General features: G+C 43.7%; 1 protein-coding gene across 9 annotated transcripts; it reads left to right on the top strand.

Moving 5' to 3' along the window:
- The first annotated feature begins 571 nt into the window (after positions 1-571).
- Positions 572-13138, top strand: LOC127069345 (activated Cdc42 kinase-like). Of its 9 annotated transcripts, XM_051006248.1 has the most exons (8): positions 583-1304; positions 1686-1778; positions 1854-3440; positions 3556-3801; positions 3906-4042; positions 4563-4793; positions 8521-9140; positions 9247-13138. In XM_051006248.1, the coding sequence occupies exons 1-8, from the start codon at positions 1301-1303 to the stop codon at positions 10268-10270; spliced, it is 3942 nt and encodes a 1313-aa protein (XP_050862205.1). In that variant the 5' UTR covers positions 583-1300; the 3' UTR covers positions 10271-13138. The 9 variants fall into 9 exon arrangements, with proteins under 9 accessions (XP_050862203.1, XP_050862200.1, XP_050862204.1 ...); XM_051006246.1 differs by lacking the exon at positions 9247-13138 and having other exon boundaries at positions 572-1304; positions 1854-3272; positions 5656-8611; XM_051006243.1 differs by lacking the exon at positions 9247-13138 and having other exon boundaries at positions 572-1304; positions 1854-3431; positions 5656-8611.
- The last annotated feature ends 2850 nt before the right edge of the window (positions 13139-15988 follow it).

The raw sequence follows: 15988 nt of genomic DNA, 5'->3' as shown, positions 1-15988 counted from the left end.
TTTTTTTTTTTTTTTTTACAAAATAAATATGCAAATAGAAAAGTAAAACACGTAATATAACGATAGCTGACCATTTCATTAAAAACATTAATTCTCCGCTGGAATCGGTTGCTCCAATAATTCTTTCTGGTTCCAATTCTCTATTAAATCCATATAACGGATTGGTATTGTCTAACAGCCTTTTTTGATTCATACTAAAAATATAATAAGAATAAATGCCGTTAAATAACTTATAAATATCATTTTTGTTATTAAACGCACGTGTGAACGAAGGTTAAAACAACGGAGGTGAAAGATTCACAACAACAACGCACTATGAAAAAAGGGTACCTTGCCGGTGAAGTAGCGCCTGTACGAAATTCAATATCGTTGGATTTTTACGATTATCTGTTCACGATTGATCCAAAATTCGGTATACTTATACTATTACGAATGTTTATCCGTTCGTAGGTACTACCAATGTTTCCTACGATATTCAAACGACGACTCCGTTCTGCGTCGCACGAAGGACTAGACTCTCCCGCGTGAGTGAAATTACAAAGTCTCTAACAAGTTGGCGTTGTAATAGCTCGTCCCTATTGGTCGACGCAGTAGCACGTGGATACAGCCACCAATAGCGTGTAGTCAAAGGAGGGAGTTTACGCGAACGATATTGTCGCTTGTCATCTTCCATGTGTATAAGCCGACTATAACCGAATCGTAACGAAAACGACCGATTCATGATGCTGCGATGGATCTGTCGATCGCTCCTTGCACGCTTTTCACCAGTAATAACAGCAAAGTGCAGTAGTAGTAATTGCACTAGCAGCACGACATTGGTCGATGCTATGCATCGCGTACGCGTCCTGTAAATTAGTGCTTCGTGCAAACGATAAAGACGATCTGTCGTCTCGTATGTAGAGAGGAGACGGCAGAGAGTGAGAGGGGGGAGGGATAGAGAGAGAGAGAGAGAGAGAGAGAGAGATAGAAAGTGAAACTCGCGAGGGATACGCGTCTCGCGCGAGGTTTTATCGTACGCGAGTGCGTTCGATTACGCCGAATAAAGGAAGCGAGAAAAAAATCTAAAAGTTGTATCGACTAAAGAGCCGGTGATGAAAGAGACGGCGGATAAAAGTAGGGGTGAAATGACTCGTAAAAATGTGGGTTGAGAAAGTGAAAAAGGAAGGCTGAGAGAACGAAGACCGGTCGATTGGTCGTTGTCGCGCGCGCGACAAGAAACAAAAGAGAGGAAGAAAGCTTTGTGACTCCGAAGCGGACGGCCCTCGCCGTTGCCAAAGCGTATCCTCGCTTGCAGCGAAGAATGGGTGAGTGCGCGGTACGAAGTCTCGATTGATTATAAATAAAATCTTTCTATTTAAGGCCGCGGGGCGTGTCTTTCGCGGAAATACGACGAAAGAAAATAGATTTTGCGAACGAGACTCGGCTCTCGAGATCTCTATGCACTTGCCGAATACATTTTCCACTCTACTTCCACTCTCCCCTCCTTTCTCTCTCTCTCTCTCGCTCTCCCTCCCTCCCTGCCTCCCCCTCTCTCTCTGTCTCTCTCTCTTTCTCTCTGGGTTCTTTCCGTTTCTCTTTAATCCGTATCGCTATATACATATATATTGATAAACAATGCAGCAAATGAAATTTCTCACATATTATAATGGAAATATTTAACTAACAATGTCATTGTAAAAACACAGATGCGCAAGGAGGAATGTCGCGCAACGTCGGTCCTGGACTTTATGAATTTCTTATGGAGGCAGAATTGCAACAGTATTATCCAGGTATTCGGGGTACGTAGATACAAATTATTTGCGTTACTAGGAGAAGTTTAAACGTGTTTTACATTTATCTCTTGTTATCGTCAGGGGACCTAAAAGTTCAAACAACGGCGCAGTTAAAATATGTGACCGAAGAAGATTTGAATGCCATAGGAATGAGTAAACCTGAAATGAGACGCTTAAAGAAATATTTTCAAAAGCACTTTCCTCAAAATTATCTGTCAAAGTTCAAGAAGATGTTACTACCAAAGCGCGAAGAACAAACACCCAGTGCTCTTGGTATGTTACCGGAGGAAAGGCAGGATAGGCCTCCGGTACGCGTTCCTAACAAGCACATGATTCCTGCCGATGCGATAATAGTGAACAAGGAGTTAGGGACAGGAGAATTTGGAGTCGTACAACAAGGCGTATGGACCAACGACGGCGAAAGGATACAAGTTGCAATAAAGTGTTTATCGCGAGAGAGAATGCAGAATAATCCCATAGAATTTTTAAAAGAAGCTGCCATTATGCACTCCATCGATCACGAACACATAGTAAGATTATACGGAGTTGTTTTGGATACAAATTCATTGATGCTAGTAACGGAATTAGCGCCATTGCGTTCTCTACTAGAGTGTTTGAAGGAGCCGAGTTTACGGGCCAGTTTTCCCGTTTTGTCGCTATGCGATTTCGCCGTTCAAATAGCCGATGGAATGCAATACTTGGAAGCAAAGAGACTGATACATCGAGATTTAGCCGCAAGGAATATCCTTGTCTTTTCTAAGAACAAAGTTAAGATATCAGATTTTGGATTGTCCCGTGCGCTCGGCGTCGGTAAAGATTATTATCAGACGAACTTCAACGTGAATTTAAAATTACCGATCGCGTGGTGCGCTCCGGAATGCATATCTTACTTGAAGTTTACATCCGCCAGCGATGTATGGGCGTACGGCGTGACCCTTTGGGAAATGTTCAGTTATGGATTTCAACCGTGGGCCGCGCTTACGGGTCATCAAATTCTAGAAGCCATCGACGAACCAAATTTTCAAAGACTCGAACAACCAGAATGTTGCCCGAAAGATTATTTTTCATTGATGCAACAATGCTGGCAGCACGAGCCGTCCAAACGGCCGAAATTTTCCGAATTGATCAATTTGTTGCCGGACTTAAAGCCGGAGCAAGTCCAAGCTGTGCAGGACAGCACGGAAGCGGGACAATTGGTCTATAGACAAGGCGATATAATAACCGTGCTGGACAAAGGTAGTAGCAATACCATGTGGAAGGGCGTCTTAAACAATGGGAAAACGGGGATCTTTAATCCCGCCCACACGATAGCATATCTTGGGTCGAATTTACCGAGCAACAAGCCAGGAGAATTTACAAGAGGCGACGGGAAAAACGCCTTTTCCTCTCAACGCAGGAAAATTCGTACGGATATGATATCTTCTCCTCAGGGCGATTTGAAACACACCGGTCACGTTGGCCTGGACGGAGCATATTTCGGTGATATCAGTTTTCTCGGTGGCAAGTACCCACATTTACCGCGTCAAGTGGTAACCCCCTATAAGCCGCAGGAAGATGTAACGGATAATTCTAGTCAAATTTTAAATCAGGATGTAAGAAGTTTAGAGATAGACAGAGAAACTTTGAGGGATAGCAGGGCTTTGCAACAAGAACAGCAAAGTAAACATGGTAGTTTTTTTTATGTTCTTTCCTTTCCTTTTATTAGAGGGAGTAATTATTAGTACTGTCGTTGGAGAGAATATCAATATCTTTCTCTCATACTTTTCTCTGATACTTTTTATAGACAGTTTATGGTCCGACGTTAATTCCGAGATGTGCCAATTGGGAAGCGTTTCTAACCCGAGCAAACAAGCTGCCGTCGTGTCGTCAAATCCGATCGGTAATATCGAAAGTCTCGGTGCCGACCACGAATACCACGAGATCAGCGACGAGGAGAATCAAGACAGTCCGTTGAGATTCGACAAAACGCTAAACTTTGACTTTGGCCCGAGCCTTTTGGCTGAGATGGATCAAATGTTTAGGTCTCTGGGTAAGCGAAGTATACGGACGCTCGATACAAGCAATGATCATAATAATAACGATGCTAATACAAAACTCGCTGTCTAACGCATCCACGTTGTACCGTCGTAAAAGGTTCTTCCGCTCCTCCACCGCCGCCCGGGCACCCTTTACCTACCGAACACGAATCGAGCAACGCAAGAAACGAACTTCGGGAAATACAGGCAAAGCAATGCAGCAAGAAGAAACAAGCGACCGTGAGTCCCATAAATGTACAGTAATCTTTTATTATTTCTAATCATACGTTTGTACATTAGTGATCATTAATATTTTCTTATTTATTGTTTGCTGCTCTTTTTATATCAGTTTGTATAAATGTTTTGAACATTTACGTTTACTTTCTACTTTGATATTTTTACTTTTGTATTTATCGTTTATATTTATCCACATTTATATTTACGTCTGTAACTTACGTTTATACGTATTTATATCATTTATTGTCTTACCTGTATTGCGAGAACGCATTAGTTAAGGAATAAAACTTAATAAATTTAACTAGAAAAAGTACTCGAGGAAAGTACTCGAAAACGAAAGAAAGGTAAAAGGGAAAAGAGAAGAAAAAGAAAAGGAATTACGCCATTAGAGTGTAATCAATATCTTTCGCGGGACGACACGCATATAATATACGATATCGTACGAGTCGTAGCGCAAGCCATACTAAAGATCAAAGATAGAAATAAAGTTAGTAGAGTCGTAACTGATGGAATCAGTAAACGTTTATCTTATATTTAGGTGAAGCCTATCTCTGCAGCCGATCAGAAAACACTCTACTCGGCCATTGCTATGGCACAGGAATTGACAGCACGTTCCATGACAGATCTTGAACATCCACCGGAGTCTCCCCGAACACCCGCCAGTCCTTCAAGACGCAGAAAATTCTCTTTTAAGTTGCCACATCAACACAGTCCCAAACCAGACAGACGACACTTTTCAGAAGAAGCAGCCAGAATACCTGACATGCAGGTACATTGAAACGATTTTTTGTTTGGTTACTGGTACCTATATTATGAAAATATACACACAACATAAAGATTCTCAAAGTCTAAGCGAAGGAAGAGCAATCGTTATTTAATCACTTTATCGAATTCCTTCGCGCGCTTACGGATTATGCAGTTTCGCACACTCTTCACACCACCGACAAGTTCGTCTGATTAACCGATAGAGAAATATCGACTGTCACTTTTAACATTCTCTTTTAAATTTACGAATTCGAATGTTTCGATAACGTGTCACGATTAAACTCGATTAAACTGTTATGGAACAGAGTTAATTCCTGCTGTCATTTTCACTCGAAAAGTAGGTATGCATTACTAATCTTTCAGCTAGGAATATTTTTATTAAACCATAAGTGATATATACGTATGTACGTACGTACATACGTATATACGCATGTGTGTATATATGTGTGCGTGCGTGCATATACATACGTACGTGCACACGCATACACATGATCGACTTTCGACAAAACTCTAATACTAATTAATTCCTCCTCTCCTCCTCCCTTTCTAACTCATCGTTTATTTGTCTCGTTCAATTTTTCTTCGTTATCGCTTATTTTTTTGTTTATTCACTTCTTTTATCCTTTTCGTTTTCCTTTTTTCTTCATTTTTTTATGCGTCGCTGCACTGCCGTTATAAAAATCCTTTTTTATTTTTCGTCGATATGTAACGTCGAATCTTCGAATGATATTAATTTGATGTAATTTCATGTGACATTTCGCTTGCCTCGTCGTACGTAACCATTGTTCTAATTCTGCATGATCGTATCTAACGTCTGTATTGTATGTAACGAACTAACGTTATCTTGTGCATGCGACGATATAAAGTGGCTATGTTCGAGTCTACAATCGCTATCCTCCACGGTATCTAGCATAGAATCTCTTGGCGCGCCATCGACCTTAAAATTGCCTTTGTGGGACAAAGCCTCGGCAGAGTTTTGCTTTGCAAAGTCCCGCGAACTTTTAACGAAACCAAGTGCCTGGACCTCCTATATGGACATAGAATTCGACGCGCATATATTGGACAATGCAGCCACCAAACAGAATCTCGTGAAATCGAGCGAGTTCCTCGAGCATGGAAATAGGAAAAGTGGCTACAATTGCGAAAATGCGATCGACATAAATCCAAATCATAATCTTAAGCAACACAACGGAACGGTGTCCTTCAAAATGGATAATCCTAATCTTGACTTTCCAAGGGAATCCAAACGGATATCGACCAGTTACGTCGATCGCTACTTCGAGCAACCTAAATATTTTGACGAGGACAGCAGCGGTTTGAGCTGTTCCGTCGACAAAGCTTTGCGCTTCGTCGAGGAGAAATCCGACAAATTTGATAAAATGAATAATTTGGAGCACTCCGTTAGATCCTCGTACGCGAGCAATATCCAAGAGCAAACCTCGTTGATGGGCAACAGGGCAGCTCAGCAACAGCTCTATCAAAACAAAGTCGATAATTGCGAGCAAACGTTGCAAGACAAGACGAGCTCGACGAATTTCGAGGTGGCCCGCGAAGAGACGCCTAATTACGACTTGTTGAAGGAGAAGACGGCGAATCTCGATACCTCCCGCGGCAAACCAGTCAAATTCGAGTCCCAGAGAGAGAAGATGAGTAACATCGACGTCGGAACGAGACCAAAACTGTCGAGCTCCTTCAGTGATTCTTCAAAGATAAATATAACGGAATTCACGAAGAAGATCGACATAGCGAAAGCGAGAGCGTCGAAGGTCGCTTTCGTGCCCAGATCGAATCATCCCGGTCAAGAAACGAAGAGCATCGTTTACGGTTCGTCCGATAGCATAAAAACCAACGTACAAACTGGCACGTCCGATACGAGTACGACGAGAGGAAACGTGGAGGCGGTAAGAATAAATATTCAAAGCTTCCGTAAGATCGAACAGAATCAAAACGGTTTCGATGCCTTCCCTTTCGTGATATCGAACAATCCGTTGTTCATTGCCGAGTCGGATAAAAAGGAATCGCCGATATACAGCAGTTCGGAAAGTTTGCGAGTCAATTTTCAGCGTCTCAGGCGAAAGTCCGACGCCGAGGCCAACAGTCAAGTCGAACTGAGTAGCAAGATACTCGCGGAGAAGTATCAACGGGAGGTATCGGGCCTGGAGAGCGTGAAAAGTTACTTGGACTCGAAGAAGGGTCAAGGATTGAGCCTGGGACTGGGAAAGTTGACGCAAAATATGATGCAGCTCGGGAAGAACATCGGTCAGAACTCTATGTCGAATAAAGCGATGTTACCGAATATGAGAAAGTTGGACTTGCCGAGTCAGTCTCAAGTGACTTTTCGTAACTTGAACGTTCCGCTTCAGAAACCGAAGCATCTCGACTTGAACATACCCTTGCAGAGTCAGCAACAATCGAGCGCCGTTAAGTTGAATATAACGCAAAAGGCAAATCCGCCTGCGAGCCCTAGCATACATCAGCATATATTGGAACCACCGAAATTGTATCAAAACGAGACTGCTAGAAAGGAGCTACCGAAGTCCGAGCAGGTGCTGCTAGATAAACCGACGTGCAACACGACGAACGTCTATCGGCACAGGACGTCGTCTCTGTCGGAGAATCGAAAGCCGCCGTTAAAGAACGTACGCAGGTCGTTCCATCCGAGGAACGATTCCAGCGAGGACTCGGACTCGGTCTCTCATTCGGAGACGGACATACGGAGTCGATTGCGTTACAAACGCCGTAGCAAAAAGGTCCCTCACAGTTTGAGGCTGAACTTTAAGAACAAGGGACAATTTCTCCATCCGGATTCGGCCAGAGGATTTTCCTCGGTGGAACTCTGTGGGAAGTCACCGCCACCCTCTACGAGCTTCCTGAATTCCCTCTCCCCGCCCTTCTCTTCTAGGAACAACTTGCTCTCCTGGCCCGAAAGCGCCCCGAGCTCCAGTTTGACCTTCACGAGTAATTCCGATCTGGACTCGGACACGAGTTCGGAGTATCCGGAATTTACCAACGACATATTGACCTTTCCTCCCTCTCCAGCTCCTTAAAATGCGAGGGGTTTCACGAAAGATCGATTTGCACGACGAAGGCCGTAAGAACCTTCCTCGGGAAGGAATCGTAGATATCCACGTATATGCGTAGAGTATATAGCATGCTTGCATGTTCTTCTCTTTTGTCTCGATCGTCGAACTCGGATATTAACCGAATAACGATTATGGCTTTGTATCGACTAGAGTTTGTACCTTTTTATACCATACGACGAGATCTTACGTCTTACGCGCGTCGACCGAATTATCGAGGAACGATGGATTGCGATCGACGACGGTGCACGAATCCGAATCCTTCTTCGCGTCTTTGCGCATTGCGTCGCACGCACCTTTATCCGATGCAGCAGTTGCATTCGTTTCGCTGCACAAAGTATCTTACTACTCGTCCACACACGCACACGCGCACGCACACGAAAACATCTTTTGGTTCGGTTTCAAGAGTTGACAACTTTCTATTGGCAACGCGTGGCAACGATTCCTCGACGGAGATCGATATCGTTTCGTTCGTTCGTTCGTTCGTTCATTCGTTCGTTCGTTCGTTCTTCTTCTTCTTCTTCTTCTTCTTCTTCTTCTTCTTCTTCTTCTTCTTCTTCTATCATAGTGCTCCTCATTTATAATTTTTGTTTTTAATTTTCGTTTTTCTTCTCTCTCCCCGAATCTATCCCCATCCCGCGACTTGTTTAGGCGACGTTGTCGGAGGAAGCCAAGGAGGTGTACAACAGCCTGGTCGAAACACCAGCGATCGAAAGCGCACAAGACACGAATCCTCTTCGTATGTTGCGTTCGGGATTGCCTGTGGTGAGACCAAGAGTTCGTGGTAACAAGCACGCGACCCTTGGCCACAGTATGTCCCATCCGGAGGACGCATCTTCGGAACACGCTTTTCAATTTGTGGATATGCATCACGGCGGAGCAAAAACCTTGCCAAAGATTCGAGCACCGCCACCTCCTCATCTGCCACCTCCCTTACCTCAAACTCGAAGCTTGGAGAGGCATCACTCCGCTTTGGAGATCGAGAACAATCAGAATCAGAGTAACGTCGACGAAAATCCGATACCATTGCCGCCGCGAGATCGTTCGAAAACGTTACAACCGAAATCGAGCTTGCCCAGACATCAAAGGAAACATCCGTTGATCATACCGGGTGGAGGAGTGACGAGGACCCTCGCCAAAATGGCCGTCACGACGCCGCCCGCTCTGGAGGATCAAGTCGACGGTAATTTTCTCCTTCAATATGCGAATTCACCGACCACCAGTACCTCCACCCTGCAGGAGAGCTACTCTCCGGAAGTTTCGACCAACAGGTAGGTAGGGCCAACTCTCTCCTTCGTCCTCTGTCCTACTCAGACGGGAAGCTCTAGTCGCACTTCCAACCATCATCCGTCTAACGTTCTTCGTACCTTCTTCCAGTCCGGAAGAATTCGAGCAGCGCATCGAGTCGGAGCTTGCCGCTCTGGATTCTTTGCCCATGGACGAAAGCAAGATGCATCGTTGCAGCGTCATCTCGGAGGATCTACTCGAGTTCTCTGACAATCTGATCGATCCCGAGGATACAGGATCCTGTACTACTGAGAACGTATCGGAGGAAACGAACGATTCCGTTGACGTTGGCGTTAGGAGAAAGATCAGCGTTGAGTCGAAAAATTCGCAAAAAAGCGTCGCTTCGAAATCCCTCGAGGAAGAGACCGAGACGGGGCTGCCCAGTAGAAACTCCACTACGTCTAGCTCGAGCAGATCGGAGGACTCGAGTCTCTCAAATAAGAACGAATCTCCTAGCGTAACTTCGATCGCAAGGTCGTCCCAGCCGACGAGCGCGAGAGGAGGAGGATCGTCGAGCCATCAAAAAAGATCTTTCAACTGTACGCTTCAGATAGAACGGTCCTTTGCGGAGGAATCCAGCGTGATCGCTAGCACCGGTACCACCACGCAGTACAACGCAAATACCGTGAAATCCTCTGGATCGGACAACGCGAATCGCAAAGATCCTAGTTGCTGTAACAACGACAACTATCTTACGTCCAATACGAAATCGTACGATCGCGAAGAATCGGATAAATTGGTAGTCGCGCGTAACAGCGATCTTTCGCGACAATCCGATCACGTTTCCTGCGAGGATCTTTTAGAGTTCGCTTGCGACGGTCCGAACGCTCGCAGAACACGTGGTCCGCGTAACGGCGAACAGTCCGACGAAGTGAGAATCATGTTGAAGGTTTTGCACGATCAATCGACTCCCGAGTCCTGCATAGCGGCCTTGAACGTCACCGGCTGGGACGTCTTGACGGCGATAAAGCTCGAACGTCTTCAAGGCTTGTTGAAAAGGGAGAACAATTTTGTCGGTCTCGAGGATTGCAAGCTGATGCTCAGCCAGTGCGGCGGGGACGTCGTTAAAGCGGCCGCCTTGCTACGAAACACCGATGATACCGCTGCGGTTTAATCCTCGAGACGCAACGATTCAATACGCTTTTGTTTTTCTTTCTTTTTTTTTTTTTTTTCTACGGATAATCGAGATTCGCGAGATTTTTATTTATTTCCTTAGGGCTTTTTCCTTTTATATAGCGATACAAAAATATAGTATTTCAAGGCGATGCGCTTTTCCAACTTTATTATCGCGTCGAGTCTTTGCACTCGAGGGGCAATCGAATTTTCCAAAAATTCGTGCCAGCCTGTTTCAAAGAAACGTTTAATCGTCTATTTTAACCGAATCGCTTATTTAATTTATCCTACTATTTTTTCGCAGAGTAATTTGCATTTTTATTGTATCTTTACACGATGTGATATACTTTGCACAATAAGTAATCTCGTCAAATAGTCGGTTTATCATTATCATTTAGATGATAAAGCTGAATACACTCACACACACACACACATATATATATATTCGATGTATTTTCTATCTTCCGTTTTGCCAAGGTTTAATAATAGGAGCGAAAGTTTTATAAGGAAAGTCTGCGTTCGGCCATTAATTAAACTTTACGTAACGGATAAACGTAGGAAAATTTGTAGCATATTACGCTTTGAGGGCCGTATAGTCTCTCCCCTCTCTCTCTCTCTCTCTGTTTATATATATATATATGTATGTATGTATGTATGTATGTATGTATATACATATATACATAAAATTGTGTATTTTATTTTACACATAAAGATGCCCGTTTAGTCATTTTACTTTACTATCGTACTTGGGAAGAAAAAAAAAGAAAAGGGAAGAAAAGAAAAAAAAATGAACGCGATCGAGTATTTTACAAGACAATCAGTTTTTTACGCGTCGATACGTTTAATGATCGCGCTGATTCAAGCGCGAAGCGAGGAGATTGCACGTAATACGATAAGCTCGTTTGATTCCTTCGCGTGTAGACAAATTTGTTTATTCGTTGATACGTAATTTTGATACGAAGATAATGTATTTTTTCTATCCCCATTTTTCAGTGTGACGTGTGCGCAGGGCCTACCGCTATATAGCATTTCTCTTTGCGATTTTAATTATTATTCTCGCTCGGTTTCGTCGATGTCTTGGCGGTGAAATAGAAAAAAGGGAATTTAATATCGAGAGAAATATTTCGTAACGTTTCCGTGCTCGTTCAGGGAATAATTTTCTACTCGAGAACGAGCGGCAAACTTTCCTTCGTTTTCACGCCGTCGGTAGCGTCGAAAGGATAGCGAGATTATAAAATGAAATAAAAAACGAACAATAATAAAATGTAAGAACGGTGAACGTAATAAGACTAACGAGAAGAAACACCACGTTCCTAATTTTTTATCGAAACGCAACCCACGTTACTCACAGATCAAGACGTTGATTATTCTTAAACTTTAAATCGGTCGTTCACCGATAATAACGATAATAGTAATAATTATATCATAATAATATTACAGTAATATAATCATAATGGTTTGTATACGTAAGTAATGTGTAATTTTTATACGCGTACGTCGTTGATGCGCGTTCGACGAACTCTACTAAAGAAAGCCGTTGTGATAAGCCGTATTGACTCCCTTTCGCGTGAGAAATAAGTTGAGCAAACATTCTTCTCTTTATACATATACGTATTATATATATATCTTTATACATACGTATTTCATCTTTCATCCTCGAACGATAGTTCTTTTCGCGAAAGACCACTATTGCACGCGTATCCACAAACGGAAAAACAAGAAAGGAAGAAGCCACGCATCCTTGTCCCGAAGAAAAATCTAACATTCGTAATTTAAGTGTCGATTAAGGAAAGTCGATATTTTATAATTTATATACATATATATATACACATTATTATTATTATTATATATCATATAAGTAGCCTGATTATCTCGGACGACCATTTCGTAGTCTCTCCAAGATAAAGGAAACCCACGATTTTATAATATTGTAACAAAGAGCGACAACTCGAGTCGGGTAGTCGTCGACTCGTGTCATTTCAACGAAGCCAAAAAAGCATCCCACGTAACCCCGTTCGTCGTCGGTCGACGTAACGAGTAATTCGAAGAATTACTCGTTGGCGACGTTAGATGATAATTGATAAGCCATTTCTTTCAGAGAAAGTTAACGCACCTCGGTGATACGCTTTCTTTTCTCTTTTTTCTTGTTTTTTCTTTCAAAGGGCCACTGTACTTACGAGCGCGCCCTATAGATAGAAATATCATCGAAAAACGATTAAAACTTATTGTTAATTATTACTACGAATTATTATTACTATTTATCGATTATTACACGCTAGCTAGCGATACGAGTCAAACGGAAAAAGAGAGAAAGAGAAAATAGTTGCTTCGTGCGCGAACAACGAATCGAATAATTTGTTTCTTCGAGTAGTTGCAATAAATTGGAACATTGAATTTTTAATTGCGAGCATTTCTCTCTCTTCCTCTCTCTCTCTCTCTCTCTCTCCCCCTCTCGAAGCCTTTTTACTAAGGAAACAAGAGAAATAAGACCGATCGGTCTCGGCACCGTGATATCAAATGTATGTAATGACTGCACGAATTTCGTATTCGTATACCTTTGCAGTCCGAATTAGAAGTAAGTTCGTACCCTCGCCGTAACCCTTTTTGATACGCGATCTTACTCTAAGGTTTTTAACACATTTGTACGTCTTTCTCACACACACACACACACACACCTGTCTCGTTCTTACCCTTTCGTTCCCTTTCTGCGTCGTTAACGCGCCACGAACACGACAATGTTTTATAACTGCTGTACTTGCGACGATAGATATAACGATATAATAATATATATATATATATATACGTACACGTCATGTATATACACACACAGACACACATATATATAAATGCGCATGACTTCGTAAATCAAGATACATCTTATATAATTTAATCCTTTCTTCTTTTCTTTCAGAAAAAAATAATCATGCCGAAAATTTCACAAGCTCGTTCCAGATTCTTTTGATTTCGATATTTCTGGCGTGAAAAATTGGAGAATCTTGCAAAAGACGAGAGAAGGAAGAGAAGGCGATAGAAAATCGTTTTGTCACGTTCACCATGGGCACGTTCTCCCGTTCGCGAGAGAACTGGCTTATTTTATTATTATTTCCGTAGAGTCAGATAGTTAGCGAACGGTCGAGTTAGTCGAGCGCGAGCAAGAGCACGAAGCACGCTCCTTCGAGATCGTTCTCCTTGCGATTTCGTGCTCGCCGAGGGAGAGAGAGAGAGAGATAAAGCAACGCAGCATCGTTCCTTCTTTTTTATTTACCATTTCTTTTCGTTTCTCACTTTGAAACGTTCGACGAAAATTGATTCGTTTATCGCGTTACGACGTCGATCTCGATCTCGATCTCGATCTCGAGCTTTGAGCTCGACCTCGACCTCGACCTCGAGCTCGGGAAAGTGAATCGTGAAAAAGAGCGAGGAGAAGTTTTAAGAGAACGCAGAATCAATCGTAATGCGTTCGCGCTCGTACGGAAAGGAAAGGCGCCATTGGAGGGAGCAAGGGACGAGGAGCTGCCAAAGGAGGAACGAGATCGATGGTATCGAGATGTTTGAGAGATTTCCCTTATTTTTCCGACGTTCTTTATCGTTTTATCATCGCTTGCTCGGTTTACAACGCAAACGTGTACGTAGCCAAGTCCGATTAGCGATCTCGTTAACGGCCTTGAGCAATACCTTTCTTTCGCTCGATTTCCAATGAACGAACCCACCGAGTTACTTCGGCGCTCGTTCACGCTCACGCTCACGCAAAATCCCACCATTTCTCTTGATAAATATTCCACTCTTACGTATTCCCTCGTTATTTCCTTTCGTTCGAATGAAAATCGGAACGCAATTCCGTAAGAGATCGTACGCGATAAGACGCCTCTATATACCTATCTCTATCTCACGGAAGTCGAAACGCTCTTTCTATTTAACGTTCTCGATTATGAAATCGATGAGCGAACGGACGAGTGCCCAAGAATTAAATCAACGTCCGCGCGTAACGATTTTCAACCGTGGTTGCGTCTGGGTGCATGCACCAACCTCGTACGTAACGATCTTTTCGACTTTTTATTTTTATATGGTACATAGCTTCCTCATGGCGCATGCAAATTTTGTCTACATACTTTCACCGTGCCTATCCGCGGCTCGTTCCGTCTCTCTCTCTCTCTCTCTCTCTTCCCCCTCCCCCCGCTCTCTCTCTATCCTCTTTGCATTCTCCGTGAAACGAGCATGCGTCCACGTATCAGTCCACTTCTGTCCATTAAGAGACTTTAGACGGGAAAAAAGCAGATCGTACATCGATGCGAAGTGTCGTTCGAACTTTATTAATCGTAAAGAACATTGCACGGTACTATTTTTACGAGTTATGCGATCGTATCGGCCACGTGAGAACGAATTATGCCCAAGAACAATATGATCGTTCGCGATAGGAGCAACGATGTTGCTTCTAACGGTCCTGGCAGCGATAAAGGACGATTTACCTTTGCTAGTGGAATATAATTCGATCCTCTCCGTGCGTTGCGAAATGGAAAATATCGTACTTGCGTCAACGGGGACGTACGTTCGCGTTTTATCGACATAACAATATTTTTGTCAATAATTTCCACGTTTCGACGATACTTCGCGCACTGCTCGTCGAATCGCGCAATTACGTTTAATTCTCCGATTCGAGATTCGCGTTCCTATTCGCGACGATGTAGAACGAAACCTCGACATACATTTGTTCTAAGAACAGTTATTACCCTTACCGTTTACGCGGGATACAACGTGCAAATCGAACGGGTAAATCGAATTTAATGCAGGACGATCGGGTGTCGTCGATCGCAAATCGACGAGGCGGATTCGGATAATTTTCTGCTCTTCGCGACGGTATCGATTCGTGACCGATGAAATTTTCCAAGTACCGTGCGATTGATCGCGCCTTAAAACGTAGATATTTCGTGAAATAATGCAGATTCGAGAGAAGGAAAGCGCGGACGAAAGGTCGTTCTCACTGTTTTGGCCAGACGGTCGCGTTGCATAGCAACAGAGACCCAGCGATGGTCCTGCGATGGTTCCCCAGCTCCTAGCGGTCAGTGCAACATAACTGCACTTGCTTCTCCGCACCGGCCGGACGGACTGCTGAAGTTCACGACATTACCGTACGTCTTCCTGCGCGAGATCTTCGATCTACGTCTCTCTCGTTCGTTCGTTCGTTCGTTCGTTCGTTGGTCGTTCGCGGGTGCGCACGAGTCAACCAGATGCAACAGGTTGCGCCTGGCGGCGATCGAACGCGCGTGCCTTAACAGGACCGTCTCGTATATCTTCTCGTTTACGCGTCCGTGTGTGCGGTTCGCACGTACGTACGTAGACTCGATCGCGTTTCCGCTTTACCTTTCCGACCACCTTCCTCGAATATCGGTACACGTATTAATTTTTCTATCGATCGACCGACCGATCGATCAACGGATCGTTCTCTAGCCGGTGAAACTTGCGTATAGAAACTCGCAGCCTGCTTTATCCCATTTCTTCGAGCACGAAAATCGATCTACAAAAAAGAGAGAGAAAGCTAGAGAGAGAGAGAGAGAGAGAGAGGAAGCGTAAATAAGAAGCGAGTTAGAAGCGAGGGGAAGGGTCCGAGCAGCGAGACCGCCGTAAAGACGATGCCATCGTCATTTTTGTGGGGGTCATTATCACCGAGCGCACTCGCGCTCGTGGTAAGATCGCCGGCGCACCGTTCAGTACAGTTATAACT

This window comes from Vespula vulgaris, chromosome 15, assembly GCF_905475345.1.
Source record: "Vespula vulgaris chromosome 15, iyVesVulg1.1, whole genome shotgun sequence".
Taxonomy (NCBI): Eukaryota; Metazoa; Arthropoda; class Insecta; order Hymenoptera; family Vespidae; genus Vespula; species Vespula vulgaris.
This window is presented reverse-complemented; position numbering and strand designations above follow the sequence as displayed.